The 24,842-nt window shown below is 43.2% G+C and overlaps 1 protein-coding gene across 3 annotated transcripts in view; it reads left to right on the forward strand.

The window, feature by feature from the left end:
• The window catches only part of SLC44A3 (solute carrier family 44 member 3), a 184,165-nt gene that overhangs the window by 76,301 nt on the left and 83,022 nt on the right, over positions 1–24,842 (forward strand). For all 3 annotated transcript variants that reach the window (XM_040359964.1, XM_040359965.1, XM_040359967.1), the window contains 3 exons: positions 2,389–2,575; positions 14,831–14,996; positions 21,568–21,721. In XM_040359964.1, coding sequence (XP_040215898.1) covers positions 2,389–2,575; positions 14,831–14,996; positions 21,568–21,721 — 507 coding nt within the window. The remainder of the gene's footprint in view (positions 1–2,388; positions 2,576–14,830; positions 14,997–21,567; positions 21,722–24,842) is intronic.

Raw genomic sequence — 24,842 nt, forward strand, 5'->3', positions numbered from 1 at the left:
TATTAGCGCACAGGCTCGTGGTGCATGTAACGTTGGTTTATTTGATAAAGAAAGTAAAATCAATACACTTACAAGTGTAGATAGAACATAAGTGTCTAGAATCCTACTTTATGGAACCCTGAACAGGGTCACATCCAAGCCAAGATAGGTGGATCGTCCACAGGATGGATGGATGAGTACCCCCACAAGCAATGGCCCACCACGCAGCTACCGACAGGCTATAAGCAAGCCACTCACTGACTCCAGGTGGCGGCCGGTCAGGGCGAGGCTGTGGAAGTCTCCACCACATAATCCAGGGGGCGCTTCTGATGGAACAGGCTGCCCGGGGACTCTATGTGGTTGCCAGGACAATGCGTTTCAGTGGGCGTAGCCTCCTTTCTCAGGTCCCTGTTGCAACCATCAGGAATTAAAAACAAATTCCCAGTTCACTTACCAGTTAGCCTGCAACAAAACCGAATTGACCCTGTCTAGCAATTCACGTTTAAAACAAGGGATTTACTCGCACATTTGTAAACGCGTGTAAGCCGCAGTGGCCAAGTTAAGTCACCTCAGTTTACTGCGGTCCTAACACTATCATTTTAAGCGTCTCCAAAATTGGAACATATATATAGCAGTTGGATAGATTAGGGGCAGGTGTGCCTGGAGGGAGCCCACCCTTCTTTAAAGGTATAGGGACGCACGGGACACTTATGTCACCATCAGGAAACCTGCCATGCAGTTATCACTTTAGTCCATGAACGTAGATACAACGTGGATACAGAGATGGCATTTACTTTGCTAAAGCATTGCTGTGTTACAAAAAAATTACCATTTTATGAGGGTTCCACATATAGTTTAAAGGAAACATGTGAGAGAAATATCGACGCTCACATTGCTTGTGAAAATACTAGTAATTTGATTTTCATACTGGTCATCTCTTTCATTTCATCAAGTCGCTGATCAGGAACAATTATGTACATAAGAACACATGATTCTTCTGACTTTTTATCTGCACACTTGTTCTGCATCCAAGACTTGCTATGAAAGCCAATGTATCATAATTGCAGCCGGGCAATTAGCATTTTTAGAAAAAGGTTGACAAGTGCAGATCTTTTTGTTTCTTTTTTTTTCTTTAGGTTTACTTGAAATAATGTAGGCTCCAGCTCACCTAAAGATCCTTTCATACTTCACACTGCCTTTCTGCAGCTTCCAGTTGCTAATAGAAAGCACAGATTAACTCTCTGCCCTTTTAGGCTTCATGTATACTGGGCATTTAGCTCCTGTGCATGAGATTCTGGCAGCCTATAAAACTTTGGCTGAAAGTTGCTGTACCTGGACAGGGCTGGTCGGTGTACCAAGTAGAACTAATGTTTAGGACCGTATGGACCCAGGGACAAATGATCAGATATCTGCATTCCCGACATTTGTCTCTGGGTGCATACTGCCCTAAACGTTAGTACAACTTGGTGAACTGTCCAGCCACAGCAGCTTTCATCCCATTATAAAACTTTACGGGCTACCGGGGACAAGGCTGGACAGTGTGCCTATGCTTACTATTTGCATGAAAACTCCAGAAACTCATGCACAGGTGCCTAACACCCAGTGGGCATGAGGCAAAGCCTTCTTTAATGTGATTTCCACTCTGTGGACTTCACTAGCCAGTCCAGTCAGTAAAGCATTACCCTTGATTATGTTCAGCTTCATCTGTCCTGATGAAGGAACCGCATATGGTTCCTAAATGTCTCAATTGCTTCCATAAAATTCAAATTGAAATGTGCTTTGATAACATAACATACTATAATCCAGATTATAAACACATCTGTAGTGATGACTGGATTGGCGTGTCTGCACGCAGATTTGATTGCTATGCTCTGTGGATTTGCCATTGGGTGAACTGATTTGGACTGGTACAGTGGCCGTTTGGACCCTTTTCCAGCTCACTGGTGCAGGTCCACCTGTAACAAATGTAATTAGGTAAAATACCCCCTTCACAGTTCTCCAAAGTGTTTGTTAATCAACAGAAAATCCACCCATGGCTTCAGTATTTGGCCAACTATTTACAAAATATGCCTGTAGTGTATGGCTTAGAGCCGGTTCACACTGGGGCGGCACGACTTCGGGGGCGACTCGGCAAGGCGTCCTGAAGACGACTTCAGAGGCAACTTGCAAAATGACTTCTGTATAGAAGTCAATGCAAGTCGCCCCGAGTCATCCGCAAAGTCGTACAAGAACCTTTTTCTAAGTCGGACCGGCTTGCCTTGCTCCTATTAGAACGGTTCTATTGAATAGAATGGGACGCGACTTGTCAGGCGGCTGAGTCGCCTGACGAGTCGCCCCAGTGTGAGCCGGCTCTTTGGATAAGACTGTTCTACAGAAATCTTGGATTTTTAGTGTTATTTCTGTTTTTAGATCATCCTGATGATCCTAATTTTTGTAATGAGAACAAGGATCCAGATGACCATTCAGCTCTTCAAAGTTGCAAGCAGATTTATCAGCCAGATCCCATTCCTGCTGGTGCAGCCTCTCTGGACTTTTCTGATTCTCCTCTTTTACTGGATACTATGGGTGGCTGTGCTGCTTAGTATGGGCACTTCAGGTAAGTCCATGTGTGTATGTACATGTTTATGTCAATGGTATTTGGTGGCTGCAATGTAACCCTTCAGGCCGCGTACACACGGTCGGTCCAAACCGATGAAAACGACCCGAAGTCCAGTTTCATCGGTCCAAACCGTCCGTGTGTACGGCCCATCGGTCTGTTGTCCTTCAGACAAAAATTTTAGAACTTGCTTTAAAATCGAACCGATGGACCGCTGACCGATAGGTCCAAACCGATGGTTAGTACACAAAAGCATCGGTTCAAAACCCGCGCATGCTCAGAATCAAGTCGACGCATGCTTGGAAGCATTGAACTTCGTTTTTTTCAGCACGTTGTGTGTTTTACGTCACTGCGCAGGGCTGGACTGGGACAAAATTTTGGCCCTGGACTTCATCCAGGCTGGCCCACTTTGGCAGGTCTCTCCCATGGCGGCTGGACAACTCCCGCACCAAGCCACCCACGCCCCCTCTCCCCCTTCACCAGCCACTAGCCGTTCTACTTTATTAGAGTAGAACGGCTGGTACTGGTACTCTTATAGGCAGTACCAGTGGGGAAGCTAGACATTATTTCACCCGGGGGCAAGGAATCAGTTTGGTGCCCCCCCCCCCCCCTTATGGGACAAGATTAGGCAAAAGTGAGAAACTCCCAGGCCATAGCTGTTGAGTCAGCTGTCTGTCCCCTCCCCCATGCTCCTCCGTCGTCATCCCTGCTTCTCTGTTCCCCCCAGGTGAGCGCTGCAGGGAGGGAGAGGAGGCGAGTGCTGCGGAAAGGGAGAGACAGAGGGGCGGAGGGGGGCAGCGGTCCGCTGTCACTGAAGCTGGCCCACTGAGCCATCGGCCCACTGGGAAACTCCCTGTAGTCCCAATGGCCAGTCCATCCCTGTCACCGCGTTCTGACCTGATCGGATTTTGAACTGATGGTGTGTACGCACATGAGACCGTCAGGCCACTTCAGCGGTAAACCGATGAAAACGGTCCGTCGGACCATTCTCATCGGTTTGGACCGACCGTGTGTACGCGGCCTCACTCATTCCATACATATCCAGTGCTTAGTTTCCTGCTCAGTCCAAGTACTTTCCTGGGACCTACCAACTAACACAGTATGGGGGAACACTACTGAGGGAAAAAGAACATAGGGCAAGTGCTGTGATCAGTAATAAACTCTAGGATCTGAACCCACGTGTTCGCGCACACCAGGAAGCTGTCGCCTATATGAGCCAATCATCTGCCACACATATTCATTATTATTATACAGGTTTTATATAGCGCCAACAGTTTGCGCAGTGCTTTGCAAAATAGCTAAGGACCGTACAATTACAACACAGTTCAATACAGAAGTAATAGCAGGACCCTGCTCGTGGAGCTTACAATCTAAAGACCACATGTAGGCGTGTATGCAGAACATTGGCTGGTACAGGCAACAGATTTCTGGTGGGCTTGCACATATGTGTTCAGATCCTAGTCCAAACATGCCTGAGCTCATCACTAGCTCTGATGTGCCAGATGCTTTCAAAGGACACATCTCAGGTAGAACATGTTATATTACTCTCCTTTCTGCTGTGATAAAATAGCTGCATCATTTGGAAGCATCATGTAAAAAAAAAACAAGAAGCCTGTCTTGAAGTGTCTCTGTCACTAAAACAAAACGCCATATAAATGATTTCCCTGCAAAGAAGAGTGTTCCTACTTACTGATCATGTCCTGTTGTGATGTAGGGGTTAGCGGGATAAACATTATAAGTAAGGTGCAGCACTTGTGAAGCAAGTCCATAGAAAACAAATCTAAAGGATAGTGTTCCACACAATTCACAAGGTGGTTAGCAGAAGTTAAAAAGGAAGAAACCATCACCGGCACCAGATTACCCTCCTTAGTGGACCCTTATTACAAAGGCCACATAAGCAGTTGAATGATATGGAAAGCGCCTTAATCTCCACACATGCAGGCTAGGGGGCAACAAGCCAGGGTACATTTATAACGATTCTCAATTAAAACCTTCTTATCAAAATGCTCAAACAATGATCACCACAGATTAATCCATCCCATGTAGGTATAAAGAAATAAACCTCATGGTGCAGTATGTCAGGTAAAATTTATTGTAAATAAATGGAGAAAAATTCACATTCTCCAAGAGTAAAAAACACGTTTGTTCGTAAAATTTCCAGCAGTCCCCACCAGCAAAATGGCCGCCTTGTCTCAGCATACACCAGCGTCATGTCACTGTGACGTCACCACGTCAGCAGGATAAACAACTGTAAACAACAAACAATAGTTTGTCCTAACGTGTATAGTAAACCCTAATATTTGTCCCCTGCTTTGTGAAATACAGTGCCTTGAAAAAGTATTCATACCCCCTTGACATTTTCCACATTTTGTCATTTTACAACCTAAATGTAATTTATTGAGATTTTATGTAATAGACCAACACAAAGTGGCACATCATTGTGAAGTGGAAGGAAAATGATATAAATGGTTTTCATTTTTTTTTTTACAAGTAAATATCTGAAAAGTGTGTCGTGCATTTGCATTCATCCCCCTTTACTCTGATACCCCTAGATAAAATCTAGTGGAACCAATTGCCTACAGAAACTCACCAAATTTGTAAATGGAGTCAGCCTGTGTGTAATTTAATCTCAGTATAAATACAGCTGTTCCGTGAAGCCCTCAGAGGTTTGTTAGCGAACCTTAGTGAACAAACGGCATCATGAAGGCCAAGGAACACACCAGACCGGTCAGGGATACGCTTTGGATAAGTTTAAAGCAAGGTTAGGTTATAAAAAAAAAAAATTCACAGAGCACTGTTCAATCCATCATCCGGAAATGTAAAGAGTATGACACAACTGCAAACCTACCAAGACATAGCTAAACTGACAGGCCGGGCAAGGAGAGCATTTATCAGAGAAGCAGCCAAGAGGCCCATAGTAACTTTGGAGGAGCTACAGAGATCCACAGCTCAGGTAGGAGAATCTGTCCACAGGACAACTTTTAGCCTTTATGGAAGAGTGGCAATAATAAAGCCATTGTTGTAAGAAAGCCATAAGAAGTCCCATTTGCAGTTTGCGAGAAGCCATGTGGGGGACACAGCAAACATGTGGAAGAAGGTGCTCTGGTCAGATGAGACCAAAATTTAACTTTTTGGCCTAAAAGCAAAGGACTGTGGGTGGCGGCAAACTAGCACATCACCCTGAACACACCATCTCCACCGTGAAATCGGGTGGTGGCAGCATCATGTTGTGGGGATGCTTTTCTTCAGCAGGGACAGGGAAGCTGGTCAGAGTTGATGGGAAGATGGCTGGAGCCAAACACAGGGCAATCTTAGAAGAAAACCTGTTATGCCGATCGGACATTCCGACAACAAAACTGTGTTTTTTTGTTTGTTTTTTCGATGGAATGTTGGCTCAAACTTGTGTTACATGCACACGGTCACACAAATGTTGTCGGAAATTCCGAACATCAAGAACGCGGTCATGTACAAAACTATGACGAGCCAAGAAAAATTAAGTTCGGGGATTCCAAGCATGGGTCGAATTGATTCCGAGAATGCGTAGGATTTTTGTGCGTCGGAGTTGGCTACAGACAATCGGAATTTCCGACAAGAACTTTTGTTGACGGAAAAATTAAGAACCAGCTCTCAAACATTTGTTGTCGGAAATTCCGACAGCAAATGTCTGATGGAGCCTACACACGGTCAGATTCTCCGACAACAAGCTCCTATCGAACATTTGTTGTCGGAAATTCAGACTGTGTCTGTGGAATTAGAATCTTAAAAAGACTTGAGACTGGCACGAAGGTTCACCTTCCAGCAGGACAACGACCCTAAACATACAGCCAGAGCTACAATGGAATGGTTTACATCAAAGCATATTCATGTGTTGGAATGGTCCAGTCAAAGTCCAGACCTAAATCCAATTGAGAATCTGTGGCAAGACTTGAAATTTGCTGTTCACAGACGCTCTCAATCCAATCTGACAGAACTTGAGCTGTTTTGCGAAGAATGGGCAAAAATGTCACTCTATAGATGTGCAGAGCTGGTAGAGAAATACCCAAAAAGACTTGCAGCTGTAATTGCAGTGAAAGGTGGTTCTACAAAGTAATGACAATTATGTGGCCCTTTGTGATGGTTTATTACATAAAACACATTTACGTTTTTGGTTGTAACATGACAAAATGTGGAAAATTTCAAGGGGGTATGAATACTTTTCCAAGGCACTGTATACCATTAACCCCCCTGACGGTAAACCCGAGCGTGACTCGGGGTTGGTTGTCAATGCTAAAATCGGTATCCCCGAGTCACGCTCGGGGTGGACGTGCAGCGGCGCGGCTTACCTTTCGCTGGATCCACAGGCAAATTACTCACCTTGTCCCTGGATCCAGCGATGCCACCCAGCTGTGTGAGCGAGCGGGACCTCCTCGCTCGATTCACAGTCCCCGTGTGCCGCCGATCTCCGTTCCCTGCGACGTTACGACGCATGGGGGCAGGAACGGCGCCAAATTCAAAAAAGTAAACAAACACTTTACATACAGTATACTGTAATCTTATAGATTACAGTACTGTATGTAAAAAATACACACCCCCCTTGTCCCTAGTGGTCTGCCCAGTGCCCTGCATGTACTTTTATATAATAAAAAATGTAATTTCTGCCTAAAAACTGTAGATTGTGCAAAAGTGTCCCTTTATGTCAAAAATGGTTTTAGATCAGCTAGAAAACAGCGATAATAAATTATAATCACTTGCAGAAATGTGCGATAGCGATTTGCGGGGAAATTCGTCATAAAAAAAAAAATAATGACAGCGACAATTCTGCAACTGCAAATTTCAGTGATTTTGAGTTGATTACATTATTGAATAATTTTTATTATAATTATATTATTATTTGTTATAATTATTTATAAGTATTTATTATATTATAATTTATAATTTTGTTTAAAAAAAAAAAATCATACCCGGGATGCCTACAAGACTCTTGCTTGGTCAGATTTAAGTGAGTTATTTCTAAAAATTACAGGCCTACAGTATAAAACGCCAATTTCCTTGCAAAATAAATGTACCGCTTTTGGTACGTAATTCCAGACAGAATCATACCGCCAGGGAGGTTAAAGGATTTTAATTATATCTGTTCCATAGGTGCACAAATGGCTGTTAATTCTGCTTCTGCTGCAATGTTATCAGTTCTCTCTGAAAACTACAGAACACCTCCTCACTTTTTCGGAGATGAGGAGAGGGGGAGGTGTCTGGACTTTTAACATACCTTATATTCTAGGGTGACAATGCTTTCACAGATATAATACAGCGAGTGAAGGTTCCTGGGACAGGAGATATGTTACTGCTGAAAGGATCACCAGGTGAAAATAAAAATAAAAAAAGTCCTATTAAGGTGATGCTTCACCACATTTCTGTAAAACGCTGGCCCCCCAACTCATCTTGTGTCTGGTTCTGATTTCTAAACCTCCTCTTCACTAGAGAGTAGAAAAAGTATGAATTGTTAGCGTGACAATCCTACTTCTACATGACTTACTGTATTTATTGGCGTATAACACTCACTTTTTTTACCCTGAAAATAGAGGGTAAACTGTGCCTGCGTGTTATACACAGGGGGTTGTGGAAAGTTTTTTTCCTGAAACTTCCCTCTTAAAGTTAGTGTGCGTGTTATACGCCGATAAATACGGTAGTTTATCATTATTTAAAGTTTGTATCATGTACAGGTAGCAGTGCATCTTTATTTAATCTTGGTATCATGTACACGCAGTAGTGCAAAATAAAATCAGGAGAGAAATAGCTGCCTGTGTTGGGTAAATTGTAGGTAGTTTTCACTGTAGCTGTAGTTTGTATGGTTATGTTATTGCTTTTGTGTTTTATAGACAGGCTAATGCAATATCATTTTAAAAGTAACAACAGATTATGTTTGTTTATCTAATTTATGGCATAGCGCTCCAGATTACATAATCCACATATTGGATGTCCCATTACTGTATTGCAGCCGTGTTTCTTTACCACTAAATACATTACCCATATATTACAAGTCCCATAACAATATTGCAGCTGTGTTTCCTTACCACTAGATGTCACTTATGCAACATTTTTTAGCACAGGTTTGAAGGCATGAAAACACAAGCCTTGTTAAAGTGAAGGTTCACCCTAAAAACAAATTTTTAACATTAGACTAAGCATAGTAAGGGCATTCACTTTCAGCAGGTCTTTTTTTTTCCTCCGTACATACCTCTATATTCTGATTTGGTCCAGGGCTTCCGTGTTCTGATGACTCTGGGACTGGGCGTTCCTATCCCTGCCTCAGTGATTCAAAAGAAGGAGAGGAAAAGAATAACGTGAAGGGAAGAAGCAAAGAGAAGCAAAAAAGAGGGAAAAATTAAATAGATGAAAAGAAAAGAGGGGAGAAACAGAAAAAAACGTATGGATAGCACTCACATGGGCCGCATCTGTAAAGTATTAGAGAGGAAACAATATCTAACGAGTGGACATTGATGGTCAGACTTTCAGGCCAAGGAAGTAAGTTAAAAAAGTTCTATTTAATAGCATATAAATACAAACAATAATACAAAATAATATTACAAAAAATTATTATTATTAGCCACTGTAGAAGTCGCCAACGCACGTTTCGCCGTGGGGCTTCTTCAGGACGAAGACGAGGAATGCATGTTTAGCAGAAAAACAGATTTTTATATGACAAATGGTCCTTCAGCGGAGATATCCATGAGGCATATATGATACACAATAAACGAACACAATGTCGACGGTGAAGTTTTGGCAGGGGTTTCACACAAAACACCAGGAATCTTTCAGGTGGCCAATAGAGGTCAAACGAGTGGTCCGTGGGTTTCAGGATTAAAACATCCCAGGCAAAACACACAGCTCAAAAAGACTAATTAGGATGGTCTCAGGCTTACTGGGACAACAGAGATTGGCCACAATGCATAGCATATAAGTCCAATTATAGAGGTGCTTGAGCCAAAAACGCCGTCTGTAGACAACAGACACTGCAGTCAATGCAATAGGCCCCAAAGCAGCGTGTATAACGAACGTCTGTGTCCCAGGGTGTACACAAGGCAATCCCTGCCTCAGGGTTCCGATGACTGCGGGACTGGGCGTTCCTATCCTTCGGTTCGATGATTGACGGCTTGTGAAACAGGTGACCTGTCGCACAACGCGTCACCAGTTTTCCGGAAAAAGCCGAGCTGTGAGTCGGCACTATACGGTGCCTGCGCCCGCCGTGTAGAGCTGACTGCGCAGGCGCCGTATAGTGCCGACTCGCAGCTTTTTTTTGTTTGGGTGAACCCCCGCTTTAAAAAGGATCTGCTTGGCCATTGCTGTAAACATGAAATGGATGATGAGTGAAGTAGGTTTCTGTGGTGTTATATAGAAGAGTCCCATGCAGTAGACCAGTGGTCATCAACCCTGTCCTTAGTGCCCACTAACAGGCCAGGTTTTATGTATTACCTTGGGGAGATGCAGACTAGAATACTGCAATCACTGAGCAGCAAATGATCTCATCTCTGGTGTATTTCAGTTATCCTTCAAACATGGCCTGTTAGTGGGCCCTGAGGACAGGGTTGATGACCACTGCAGTAGACCACTTTTTTAACACAGAAAAACCCTTAAAACAAGAAAACTGTAATATGTGGTCACATACATGTTAAAGTGATTCTAAATGATCACCTTGTAAAACAACTCATTCAGTTTAAAATTTAAATAAAAAGCACAAAACATTTGTGCATAGATATAAAAAAAAAAAGCTGGGAGATGAGAAACAACAATACACTGAGCTTCCAAGTAAAAGGTTGTGCAGAGTGGGAGTGTCAGGGTAAGTCTGATCATTGAAGGAGAGCAGGCTCAGTTCCCAGCACAGCTAGAAAACTGACCACACTGTGATCTCATGTCTAATGTAGTCAGTATTTAATAGGAAAGCAGAGGGACTTGCAAGAGCACCAGGGATTTCACACAAAGGAAGCAATACAAATAGAACTAGATCCTTTTTTTTTTTTTTTTTTTTTCAAGTACAGCAGGCTTGTATCAGAAATATGTAGTGTTGGGTTTACATATTCCTTAATATCGTGCAAAAGTTTATTTATTTCATTAAAGCAGAGCTCCACCCTAAAGTGGAACTCCCGCTGATCGGAACCCTCCCCCCTCCGGTGTCACATTTGACACCTTTCAGGGGGGAGGGGGGTGCAGATACCTGTCTAAAGACAGGTATTTGCACCCACTTCCGGCCACACAGTCTCGGACAGACTGCGGGCATGAAGTCACCTCCCGCCCCCCCACCCCGTTGTGTTCTGGGAACACTCGGCTCCCAGTACACAGCGGGAGCCAATCGGCAGGCGTAGCCGTAGGGAGCCGGGCAGTGAAGCCGGAGCGCTTCACTTCCTGGTTCCCTCACCGAGGATGGCGGGGGGGCAGCAGAGTGATGAGCGATCGCTTGTCCCCTGCTGCGGACGGCGCTGGACTCCAGGACAGGTAAGTGTCCTAATATTAAAAGTCAGCAGCTGCAGTATTTGTAGCTGCTGGTTTTTAATATTTTTTTTTTTTTCAGTGCACATCCACTTTAATGCAACTTAAAAGGTGAAACTAATATATGTGACTCATTACATGCAAAGCAAGATAGTTCAAGACGTGATTTGTCATAATTGTGATTATTATGGCTTACAGCTCATGAAAACCCCAAATGCACAATCTGAGAAAATTTGAATATTACATGCAATCAATAAAACAAGGATTGTAAATAGAACAATATCGGATCTCTGAAAAGTAGAAGCATGCATATGTACTCAGAACTTGGTTTGGGCCCCTTTTGCAGCAATTATTGCCTCAATGCGGTGTAGCATGGAAGCTATCAGCCTGTGGCACTGCTGTGGTGTTATGGAAGACCAGGATGTTTCAATAGCAGCCTTCAGCTCTTCTGCATTGTTCGGTCTCATGTCTCTCATCTTTCTCTTGGCAATGCCCCATAGATTCTCTATGGGGTTCAGGTCAGGCGAGTTTGCTGCCCAATCAAGCACAGTAATCCCACGGTTGAACCAGGTATTGGTGCTTTTGGCAGTGTGGGCAGATGCCAAGTCCTGCTGGAAAATGAAGTCAGCATCCCCACAGAGCTTGTCTGCAGAAGGAAGCATGAAATGCTCCAAAATCTCCTGGTAGACGGCTGCGTTGACCCTGGACTTAATGAAGCACCGTGGACCAACACCAGCAGATGACATGGCTCCCCAAATCAACACAGACTGTGGAAATTTCTCACTGGACTTCAAGCATCTTGCAGTGTGTGCCTCTCCATTCTTCCTCCATACTCTGGGTCCTTGGTTTCCAAATGAGATGCAAAATTTGCTCTCATCAGAAAAGAAGACCTTGGACCGCTGAGCAACAGACCAGGTCTGTTTTTCTTTAGCGCAGGTAAGACGCTTCTGACATTGTTTGTTGTTCAGGATTGGCCTGACAAGAGAAATACGACATTAGAAGCCCACGTCCAGGATCCGTCTGTGTGGTGGCTCTTGATGCACTGACTCCAGCCTCAGTCCACTCCTTGTGAAAGTCCCCAACACTTTTGAATGGTCTTTTCCTGACAATCCTCTCCAGGCTGCTTTGATACAGCACTTTGGGAACATCCAACTTCTTTTGCAATTACCTTTTAAAGGCTTTCCTTTCTTATGGAGGGTGTCAATGATGGTTTTCTGCACAACTGTCAGGTCAGCAGTCTTTCCCATGATTGTGATTCCTACTGAACCTGACTGCAAAACCATTTAAAGCCTCAGGAACCCTTTGCAGGTGTTATGGCTTAATTAGCTGATTAGAGTGGGATACTTTTAGCCTAGAATTTTGTCCCTTTCACAATATTCGAATTTTCTGAGATTGTGGATTTGGGGTTTTCATGAGCTGTAAGCCATAATCATCACAATTATGACAAATCACGGCTTGAACTTTCTTGCTTTGCATGTAATGAGTCTATCTCATCTATTAGTTTCACCTTTTAAGTTGCATTAGTGAAATAAATGAACTTTTGCACGATATTCAAATTTTTCGAGCTTCACCTGTATGTACTCCCTGACTATTCACATTTGTGACTGCAATGTGCCCGCTATTTTTCCTTACATTGCTGCCATTTTGCTTTGAGCCCCATGCTTCCCATAAAGCATCCCCTATAGCACTGGGAGTTCGGCTCAATATGCACAATGTGTTGTTTTCGGTCATTGCTCTAAACTCTGAAAGTTGTGTTTGTTGCCTATACCTAGCCTCTCTTCTCTGGCCTCCAATAGGCAGACTTGACTGTACGTTTCTTATTGCTAATATGCCTTAACAGAACTTATTTTCAATATTCCTCTTTGTGTTACTGTAACATTTGTCATGTCCCTTGGGCCCTTATGTACTTGTTTTCTTTCAATAAGGTATTTGTGGAACTACAGTATATATGTACTGTGGTAGTGACTATTAGGAGATCATTAACTACAGTATATTAACTTTAACGTGCATGTCCAAACAAAACATTTTTTTTATCTTTGGATAAGGTGGGGAAGGGTTAAAACAACTGATGAGGTTTTGTACTGCTAGCAATGAAAGAAAGTGACTTGATTCCACCATCCACAATCTCAATGCCCATACATAGATTAAATTCAGCTGGTCCCTGTTGTACTGTTATACTGGCTCAAAGTGTTTGTAGCCTTAAAAAAAAAAAAATCATTGTTCTGTGTCTCTTAGGTACTTCTATGTCACTATTGTATTTGTGCTTGAAGTTCCTCTGCATTACCTGGTTGATCCTGATTTTGCCCTTTTCCTGATAGTAAAGTGACCACGATAAGCATTGAAGGTGATCTAAGCTAGCATGGTCAGTTTACATCCCCTGTCATCCCACAGCTAGATACAGCTAAATATCTTCCATGATCCCCCTCTGTCTAATCCTCCTATCCCTCCTCTTTTGATTGACAAGGGTTTCCCCAAGAAGCCAAAACTTCTCCCCACCACACCACAGCAGTCATGTGACCTGCACTTCTTCTTTTTTTAATTTTTTTATTTATTAAATTATAACTATTCAACAATGTGACAATGTTTTTTTTTTTTCAACTAAACTTAAAGCAGTAATAAACTCTGTAAAAAAAGGTTTCCACCTGCAAGGCAAAATCATAATGTGCTAGTATGCACAGCACACTAGCACATTATGAAAGATTTACCTTAAAACAAAGCCCTCCAGTGGCGTGCTGTCACCGCTGCAGAGGCTTCCATCTTCACCCAGTTTTTCTTCCGGGTTCGGGGGCTCCGGGCGTCTGATTTGCCGAGCTGTGATGATGTCACTCCCTCGCATGCGCCTGGGAGTCTCGGCCACGGCGCACAGCTCTGAAGGAACTGCAATATGGGTATGCCGTTCCTTCAGAGCGCATTCGCCATTCAACCAGGAATGTTTCCTAAATGGCGCAGGTTTAGGAGATATCTATTTTACCTACAGGTAAGCTTTATTATACTTTACAGAAGAGAGAGCAGGGTGCTTGGGAACTATTAATGCGTGGTCTCTTGGGCATTCCTTTTTAAGCTGCCCATGGACATGCCAACTTTGGAAAGATTTAGCTCCGGTTCACACATTGCTCAGCGCATTCCTGTGCAATTCACGTGATTCAGTGCTGTGCAATTTGGGCCCATTCATTTTGAATGGGCTCAACTTGCACTGCATGCACTACTTTTGGAAATGCACTGCAACCAGGCTGCATGGTACTTTTTGTACCATGTGATCCAGTGTAGGCAAACGCACTGCGTTTGTGACCTGTGTTTGGGGTGTCGTTAATTTATTAACACCCATTGCAGATCGCAACTGTGGTGCCGGAAACCCTCACGGATCATGGGTTTCCTACACCTTGTTCTAGTATGAACCAAGCCGTAATGAATATTCAGTGACCAGAAAAGATATTGCGGCATTCTGCACTAATGGGAAATCTTTCTCTACAGACGATCATTTTCAGCATTGCCATAGCAAATGATTGAATAGTACATGGCAGGTACAATCTATTGTACAATGTGTAAATAATCAGAAGAACTGACCAGTTACCCTAAATTAACAACCAGAACATTTTCTTTTCATTCATTTACTTAGACAGTTTCTTGAAAAACCCAATAATGTTTCAGTTCAATTTCATCTTTATGGAGCAAGGCAAAAAAAAAGAAACGGCACACTACAGACATGTCTGCTACAACTTGTATGTTGTGTATTATGCTATTATATTATGACTATTCATAGTTATGTATTTCTACTAAACATCTCCGTCTTTCCAGGCAGTGCCCAGGTATCGTCAGATGGGCAAGTGGAATTTAAACCTCTGGCTGGAATTCGATATATGTGGTGGTATCACTTATTTGGTCTTATATGGACCAGTGAATTCTTCCTTACATGTCAGCATATTGTCATTTCTGGAGCGACTGTTTCACGATTCTTACATCGGTATGTTATGAAGAATTTTATTTTTTCTGGGGGGGGGGGGGGGGGGGGTTGACATGCCCTCATACAGTGCCTTGTGAAAGTATTCGGCCCCCTTGAACTTTGCGACCTTTTGCCACATTTCAGGCTTCAAACATAAAGATATAAAACTGTAATTTTTTTTGAAGAATCAACAACAAGTGGGACACAATCATGAAGTGGAACGAAATTTATTAGATATTTCAAACTTTTTTAACAACTAAAAAAATGAAAAATTGGGCGTGCAAAATTATTCAGCCCCTTTACTTTCAGTGAAGCAAACTTTCTCCATAAGTTCAGTGAGGATCGATCGATAATATTGAAATGGAAGGAGTATCAGACCACTGCAAATCTACGAAGACCTGGCCGTCCCTCTAAACTTTCAGCTCATACAAGGAGAAGACTGATCAGAGATGCAGCAAAGAGGCCCATGATCACTCTGGATGAACTGCAGAGATTTACAGCTGAGGTGGGAGACTGTCCATAGGACAACAATCAGTCGTATACTGCACAAATCTGGCCTTTATGGAAGAGTGGAAAGAAGAAAGCCATTTCTTAAAGATATCCATAAAAAGTGTCGTTTAAAGTTTGCCACAAGCCACCTGGGAGACACACCAAACATGTGGAAGAAGGTGCCCTGGTCAGATGAAACCAAAATCAAACATTTTGGCAACAATGCAAACCGTTATGTTTGGCGTAAAAGCAACACAGCTCATCACCCTGAACACACCATCCCCACTGTCAAACATGGTGGTGGCAGCATCATGGTTTGGGCCTGCTTTTCTTCAGCAGGGACAGGGAAGATGGTTAAAATTGATGGGAAGATGGATGGAGCCAAATACAGGACCATTCTGGAAGAAAACCTGACGGAGTCTGCAAAAGACCTGAGACTGGGACGGAGATTTGTCTTCCAACAAGACAATGATCCAAAACATAAATCAAAATCTACAATGGAATGGTTCACAAATAAACATATCCAGGTGTTAGAATGGCCAAGTCAAAGTCCAGACCTGAATCCAATCGAGAATCTGTGGAAAGAACTGAAAACTGCTGTTCACAAACGCTCTCTATACAACCTCACTGAGCTCGAGCGGTTTTGCAAGGAGGAATTGGCAAAAAATTTCAGTCTCTCGATGTGCAACACTGATAGAGACATACCCCAAGCGACTTACAGCTGTAATTGCAGCAAAAGATGGCGCTACAAAGTATTAACTTAAGGGGGCTGAATAATTTTGCACGCCCAATTTTTCAGTTTTTTATTTGTTAAAAAAGTTTGAAATATCCAATAAATTTCGTTCCACTTCATGATTGTGTCCCACTTGTTGTTGATTCTTCAAAAAAAATTACAGTTTTATATCTTTATGTTTTGAAGCCTGAAACGTGGCAAAAGGTCGCAAAGTTCAAGGGGGCCGAATACTTTCACAAGGCACGGTATTTGTTCTGATTATTGATGGTACATCAGAGCACTTCTTACGTTTTAAGACATTGAGCTCAAATAAATTAAGTATTTTAGGGAAGTGCTGAATTAGACCTGTGATGCCTAGGCGGGTATCCCGTGATCTTTTGTGTTTTCTACTTTAGGGGAAAAAAATATAGCTTTAGTTTTTTAGACTCACGTTATGTATTTCAAGTTTTTTTGCAAACTATGTAGGGCACTTTAAAAACTTAAACTGAAGTGGCAAGAAGAAAATAATTTTGTAGTAGTATAGCTAAGTAGCTAAAGCTCTTAGTGCCCTTTCACACCGAGGCAGTTTTCAGGCATTTTAGCGCTAGAAATAGCACCTGAAAACTGCCTCCCATGTGCCTTCACACTGGGGCGGTGCGCTTGCGGGACGTTAGAAAAAGTCCTGCAAGCAGCATCTTTGGGGTGGTTTGACAGCGCTGTATACAGCGCCCCCAAAACGCCCCTGTCCATTGAAATGAATGGGCAGCGCTTCCGAGGCGCCGCAACACGGCCATTTTTAACCCCTTTTTTGGGCTAGCGGTCGAAAAGCGTCGCTTAAAGAGCTGTAAAACACTGCTTAAACGATCGGCACTTTATCACTAACGTAGGTGTGTCCCCAGTGTGAAAGCGGTCTTACTATGCAGGTCTGGGTTCGAATTTCCACTTGGTACATTATATGCATGGATTTTTCTCAGTGAAATTGTAAGGGCTTCATCCAGCTTCTCAGAAATATTCAGGTATGTGTAAAGCATTTTTAAACCCAAACGCAAGCATTTATAACGTATTATATTGAAGCTCGCTATTTAGGCTTTCTTTCCTTTATTTTCACCTGGTGATCCTGACAGTAAGTCTTTTGTTTTTCAACAGAACATGCTGTGCTGCAGGTGTAGCAGTTAGAAGGTTGAGAAAAACTATTTAACACTGACAGGGGTGCTTACCATGATCAGTTTATTTTTCGTTAACAGTATGTTAAACCTTTATCTTAAAAGGAACAACACGTTTTGCTGCTTAAAAAGCGTTTGCTGGAGCTTGGCTTCAATTTGTTAGTGTATTTATATTCCCTAGTGCACCTATCACTAACCTCTCCTCAGACTGGCGATGCTGCTGTCCAGAGGTGTTTTTATTACTTCTTCATCCAGAGTAGAGGCACTTTAATACAGGAGGTGTGTTACTGGCCAGATCACCTGATAAAAACAGGGAAAAATGTAAATAAAATAAAATAAATTGAAAAAAAATGCAACTATCACATATAATATTGGTAAGCTGCAATATATTACATTTTTGTTTTGGTTGTAATACCACTTTTATTAGATTCCTCCCAGACTGGCCTGTGTGCGTGTGGGTCTTGGAGACATTTTAAAAAGTTTTAGGAGGAAAAAGAATTGAATGAATAGAATAGAATTGAATGGTTCTACTTTGTATGTCAAATTCTGTGTAATATGTTGGTGCCATGAGAAATTTGACATACGGAAACATCATCAAGAATACAAAATGCATTATTTTAATTGTGTGAACAAATTACCACCAGTGATGAAATCATTGTAAAAATTAGGCTTGTCCCGATACCACTTTTTTAAGACCGAGTACAAGTACCGATACCCTTTTTCAAGTGCTCGCCGATACCGATACTTTATTTTTTAATGTCATGTGACGCACTGATATATGGCACTGGCTGATGGGCACTAAGAGGTGGCACTGACTGATGGCTGGCAGTGGCACTGATGGATGGGCACTGATAGGTGGCACTGATTTTGCAGCACTGATGAGTGGCACGCACTGATGGCTGGCACTGATAGGTGGCACGCACTGAAAGATGGCACGCACTGAAATATGACACTGAAAGATGGCACTGGTAGGTGGCACGCACTGAAAGATGGTACACACTGAAAGATAGCACTGATAGGTGGCACGCACTGAAAGATAGCACTGATAGGTGACACGTACTAAAAGATGGCACTGATAGATGGCACGCACTGATGGCTGGCAGTGGCACTGATGGATGGGCACTGACGGATAGCTGGTACTGATGGATGGCCACTGACGGATAGTTGGTACTGATGGATGGGCACTGACAGATGGCTGGCACTTATGGGCAGGCACTGAAATAAATGACATGAAAGGAACTTAAACTATTTCTCTATGCTGCCTGCGACACCAATCTTGCTACACCCTGCACTTGGCCACGTAAAAGCAGCAGCAGACATCTTGTTACACCCAGCCCGAACTATATGGGCTGGGTGTAATAAGATGCCGCTGTTGGCTTAATGTGGCCGAGTGCAGGGTGTACCGAGATGGGTTGGATTGGTTAAAGCACTGACGGTGTACAACGGCAACAAGGAGCGTCACTTCAGTTACCGAATGTGACGGCTTCGTTCAACGAAGGATGATGTGGCTGCCCCCTTTCCCCCCGCCAGCTTACCTGCTTGAGGACTCACTCTGCGCTCCGCCCACTGACTCTGCCTGCTGACTTCCTGTTGCACGCCGCCTCTCTCTCCCATCACAGGTATCGGATCAGGCATCGAGAGCATTTGCGCAAGTACAAGTACTTGTCCTCCGATTATACGTCAAGATTAAACAAATCCTCCTACATAATTTTTACCTGTTTATCTGCAGTCTTCTCTTTTCTACATCCATTCAAATTCCAGAATTTATAAGGCTTGTTTGGGCTTTCAGAAAAAAAAGAAGCAGAGGGCTGTAGTTACACCCTGTAAAACTCAGTAAGGCGAACTCTGGGAGCTGATTGGGAGTAAGGGATACGCCTCTCTTCATACAGAAAACATAAACGGTGCTGGGGCCGTCAATCAGCTGGAGGTCCCTCCCCTGTCGCCATATGTCACCAAGTGATTCAGGCTGATAGAAGAGGAACAAAGCAGCAGGCAAAAATGTCACTGCTCAGGAGTACACACTATAGAGGGGTATGGTTTGTTCATATTTCAGGTCTGAGGCGTACAACCACTTTAAATAGTACATTACAGAACAACTTGTGTTACAATTAAGTCAGTTACATCAATGTTTATCCACTTCAGTACCAGGCACTTTCGCCCCTTCCTGCCCAGGACAGTTTTCAGCTTTCAGCGCTGTCGCACTTTGAATGACAATTGTGCGTTCATACAACACTGTACCCAAACAAAATTTCTTCCCACAAATAGAGCTTTCTTTTGGTGGTATTTGATCACCACTGGGGTTTTTATTTTTTGCTAAACAAACTAAAAACGACCAAATTTTTGGAAATTTTTTTTCTTAGTTTCGGTTATAACATTTTGTTTTCTCCTTCACTGACGGGCACAGATAAGGCGGCACTGATGAGGTGGCACTGATGGGCACTTATGAGTAGGCACTGATAGGTGGCACTGATAGGTTGCACTGACAGGTGGCTGTGATGGGCACTGACAGGCAGCACTGATGGGCAGCACTGATGAGGTTTTTGACAGGTGTTAATGTAGGGCACTGATTGGCAATGTGATGGGCACTGACTGCCACTGTGGTGGGCGCTAATTGCCACTGATGGGGCTGTGCTTATAATCAATGTGCTGATTATCAGCACAGACCCCCCCCCCTCTGACAGGGAGAACCCCTGATCGACTCTCCCTTTTAGCGCGAACCGAGCAATGCCGTTTACGGCACTTCCGGGTTCACGCGATGATCAGCTGTGATTGGTCACAGCTGATCATGTGGTAAGAAACCTCTGTCAGAGGCTTCTTATCACGATCGGAGATGCGGCGTGTCGGACTGACACGCCGTGCTGTGCGCCCTCGCGGGCGAGCACCGGCATGTTATCCTGCTGGACGTCAATAAACATCCAGTCAGGATAACACAACCACTTCCCGGACGTCAATATGCTATTGATCAGGTGGGAAGTGGTTAACAAAGATTATGCTTTCCTTAATATATGTGACTTTTCGGACTCGTAATAGACGTTAAAATAACGTTATAAAAACAGCAGAAGCTTTGCAGTGAGATTTTCAAAATTTTTGCAATAGCATTTTTTAGCGTTTTTTATTTTTCTCAATGGATCAAAAATGTTAAACGCTGGTGAATCACGTTTTTGAGAGTTTATCTGCGTTCATCAGGGTTTTTTGACATTTGAGCGTTTTTACAGCTGAAAACAGCAGAAAAACTCATCTCTGTTTTTTAACAGCCATAAAACGCCCCGGTGCATGGACACATAAGATAACATGATTGGGAGTTTATTGACTATAGAAAAAAACGACTGAAGCCAACAACAGCAGCTGTAAAAATGTCCAAACACGTCCGGTGTGCATGAGGCCTTCAAATGAAACCAAATGTTCAAATGCAAGTTATTTAGTAATTTTTTTAGGACTTTTGTGAATTTTTGTTTGAAATAGAAAATCACGTGGTTGTTTTAAAGAGACACTGTCACAATGGGCCTGTAAAAAAATAAGCAAAATACTTGTAGCCCATGTGTTAAAATCCGGACACTTTGCTGCTCCCTGACACCTGCAAGCATTCAGGTTGTCAGTTGGGTTGAATGCCTGTGACTTTCATCGCACAGGATTTCTGAAAAATCTGGAAAGTCATTTTTGATTGAGGACACCTTTACAGTCTAAGCCCTACCCTGGCATCTAGGTTTTATTAGACCAATTTTTGTCTGAAGGAAAAAATATATATATATACAAAAAGTCAGCGCTTAGTGGATATATAAGTATATGTAGGTTCTGCACTTTACATGTACTTACAGTTTATTCTGGTATGACCACATGATCTTGGAAATTGTGCATTTTACTGGCTGACCGCCAGTCCATGAAGTAATGTAAAAAACAGCTGCATTAGGTTTCCCTTGATTACAAGAAGGTCTTTGGAGGTCAGATCCCTTGTGTTTCTGCATGGAGGAGCCCAAATCTGAAATTTCCATTTGACGTGAAAACCCCATCTAGCTTACACTTGTTCTGCAGGGAAAAAGATGTTTGATAGGTGTACATCAATTATTGTTCTACGCTATCTAAAGGATGGTTGGTTTTATTGATAACATTAAAGAATGTACCAGCTGTATGTTGTTTGAATGCCGTTAAAACAATGCATGGAGATAAGAATGTTAGTGTTAATTTTCAATTTCATGGGATTTTATGTACTGTGTCTGCTTCTTATTTACAGAGATAAAACAAAAGTCAAGCACCCTATCTTGCCTTCCTTGTCTGTTCTGTTCTGGTACCATCTTGGAACAGCGATTATGGGTTCCTTCTTGCTGGCCCTTTTGAAAATCCCAAGAATTATTGTAATGTATTTGTCTCAGCTACTATATAAAAAGGTGAGCATTGATTGAACCTGTACATTTTTGGTGTTTTTAAGGCTGCTTTTCACACTGGGGCGCAGTCGGCGGTAAAGCGCCGCTATTTTTAGCAGCGATTTACCGTTGTTGCAGAGGTATTCAGCCGCTAGCAGGGCGCTTTTAACCCCTGCTAACGGCTGAAAAAGGGGTTAAAACCACCTGCAAAGCACTTTGCCGGCATTTTGGCCTCGCTGCCCATTCATTTCAATGGGCAGGAGCAGTAGATGAGCAGTGTACACACCACTTCAAAGATGCTGCTTGCAGGAGTATTTTTTTACGTCCTGCCAGCGCATCGCCTCAGTGTGAAGCCCTCTGGCTTTCACACTGATGCCTAGTACATACGTATGGGTTTCCCTCCGGACTTTTTACCGCAGGGAAACCCGAGGGGAAAGCCGAGAACCTGCACGGTCAGTCTTTCCCCCCCTACACACGGCCGGGTTTCCCGACAGGAAAACTGCCACAAGAGCTTTGGTTTGGAAACCAGCCGTGTGTATGCTCCACCGCAGTCTTTTCCCATAGGAAAACTGCTGGCTTAAAAATTGCTGGGAATCCCGGTGGGAATTTTTTCCCGGCAGTTTTCCTGTCGGGAAAAGTGTGATGGAGCTGAAGCCCCATACACACTATCAGTTTTCCTGCTGGTTTTCTTTTCAGGTTTACCAAAACCATGTAGTACAAGGACCTGCCTGATTGCATTCAAATTGAAACGCTTAAGGTTTGAGCTCATATTGGATGGTTTTGGTAAACCTGAAGAGAAAACCATCAGAAAAACTGATAGTGTGTATAGGGCTTTACACACGGCCGGGATTTCCGGCCAAAAGCTCTCATGGCAGTTTTCCCGATGGGAAACCCGTATGTGTGTACGAGGCTTGAGACTGCAGGGGAGACGTTTTACAGGTGCTATTTTTGAAAAATGCCCCAGTGTGAAAGGGGTCTTACTGTTTTGTATAAATTTGGTAAACAAACAAGTAAAAAGCTGTACAAGCCGAAGACCTTGTTCACACGGTTGTACTTAAGTGTACATCTGTGTGATGGGCCGTGTTTGCCCCCATGGAATGCACAAGTGCATAAGTGCTAATTCCATCAGCATGCAGACAGCCATTCATGTCTACTGAGATGCTTGACTGCAGAGACACAGCCGCTGGTCCCAATTTTACAGCTGTGCAGGTACAGGTCTCCAAGTGCAGACCGTGTGTGTTCAGGCACATGCACCTGCACGGGTGTCAAATTGGGACCAGCGACTGTGTCTGTGCAACCACAGCATCCCAATAGACATGAATGAGACTGCCTGCACGCTGATGGAATAAACCCCTGTGCATCCTGTGTGAGCCAACATGGCTCGTTGCACAGATGTACGCTTAAGTATATCCATGCAAATTAGGTCTGATATGCCATGCAGGGTGCGAATGTGAAAAAAAATTATTTATAAAGGAAAGTAAAATGTTTTTTAGTAAGCCAATTGTGAAGGGAAGGCCCTTGTAACCCAGAAACCCTTGGAAAGTATGGGATACCCTTGTTTCAGCTCCCCATGCACCTCTTGGCCCGGATTTACGTAGAATGGCTTATCTTTGTGCGGGCATAACGTATCCTATTTACGTTACGTCTCCGCAACTTTTACAGGCAAGTGCCGTATTCTCAAACAAAAGTTGCGGCAGGGTAGCGTAAATAGGCCGGCGTAAGCATCTATCAAATGTGGTAGATGTGGGCGTGTGTTATGTAAATTTTATGTGACCCCACGTAAATTACGCTTTTTACGAACGACGCATGCGCCGTCCGTGAAAGTATCCCAGTGTGCATGCTCCAAATTAACCCGCAAGAAGCCAATGCTTTCGACGTGAACGTAAATGACGCCCAGCCCTATTCGCGAACAACTTACGCAAACTACGTAAAATGTTCAAAATTCGACGCGGGAACGACGTCCATACTTAACATTGGTACGCCGCATCTACGCCTCATATAGCAGGGGTAACTTTACGCCGGGAAAAGCCTAACGTAAACGGCGTATCTGTACTGCGTCGGCCGGGCGTACGCTCGTGAATTTGCGTATCTAGCTGATTTACATATTTCTAGGCATAAATCAGCGTACACGCCCCTAGCGGCCAGCGTAAATATGCAGTTAAGATCCGACAGCGTAAGAGACTTACGCCGGTCGGATCTAATACAAATCTATGCGTAACTGATTCTAAGAATCAGGCACATAGATACGACAGCTCAGACTCAGAGATACGACGGCGTATCTGGAGATACGCCGTCGTATCTCTCCTTTGAGAATCTGGGCCCTTATGTCTAAGTCACTCTGTGTCTATTGGCGCACAGGGCGAGCAAGAAAGTAATGGACAGTAAGAACGTGGCTTGGGTTACTTAAAATTAAACCCTGTATATGCCATATTATAATGATGGCTTCATACTGTTGGGACACATACTGTTAGGAGGTGCTGATGTCAACTCCAGCCACCTGTCTGTCTGTTGTCTGTTATAATATTAATGAGCCTAGTGTGGCTTCTCTTTCACCCATTGCTGTCTGGGCTAATTGACCCTGCAATTGTATGAAGGAGTTCTGTGTTGATATGTATGATAATGTGTATTGTAGTTTAGGAGACATCCAGGCTAGGAACTCAAATGTCATGCCTAGACTGTCTAAAGGGATTAGTTAATGAGCTCATGTTAATTAGGTTTCTGGTCACAGGTGTTTTCCAGAGTAATATGAGCAGATATGCACCTCCTCTTTTGACTGTGTATAAGACTTGCTCTCCTTTCAATAAAGGTTCATGTCTGCTTGACCCTCAAGACAGAGCTTCTTCTCTTATTTGGGGGAGAATTATTCGTATGGGTTTCTTGTCCGGCTGGTTGGAGTGTCCGGTAGTTGCCTTTGTGTTCGGGAATGGAATGTCCTAAATGACTTTAACCCCTTTCATACTCGGGGTGTGGTTACAACAATTTTTGTTACTGTTGTAGCGTTTACCTAATAGTGTTTATATTTTTGAAGTGGCTCACAATTTGTACATTAGCCATTTGAGGCAGAGAAATGCTGGGATATGTTTCCAACAGTGATTTAAACTGAGACAACTAATTGGATGAGTGGGGGAAATGTCTTTAAACAAGT

Source organism: Rana temporaria, chromosome 7 (assembly GCF_905171775.1).
Source record: "Rana temporaria chromosome 7, aRanTem1.1, whole genome shotgun sequence".
Taxonomy (NCBI): domain Eukaryota; kingdom Metazoa; phylum Chordata; class Amphibia; order Anura; family Ranidae; genus Rana; species Rana temporaria.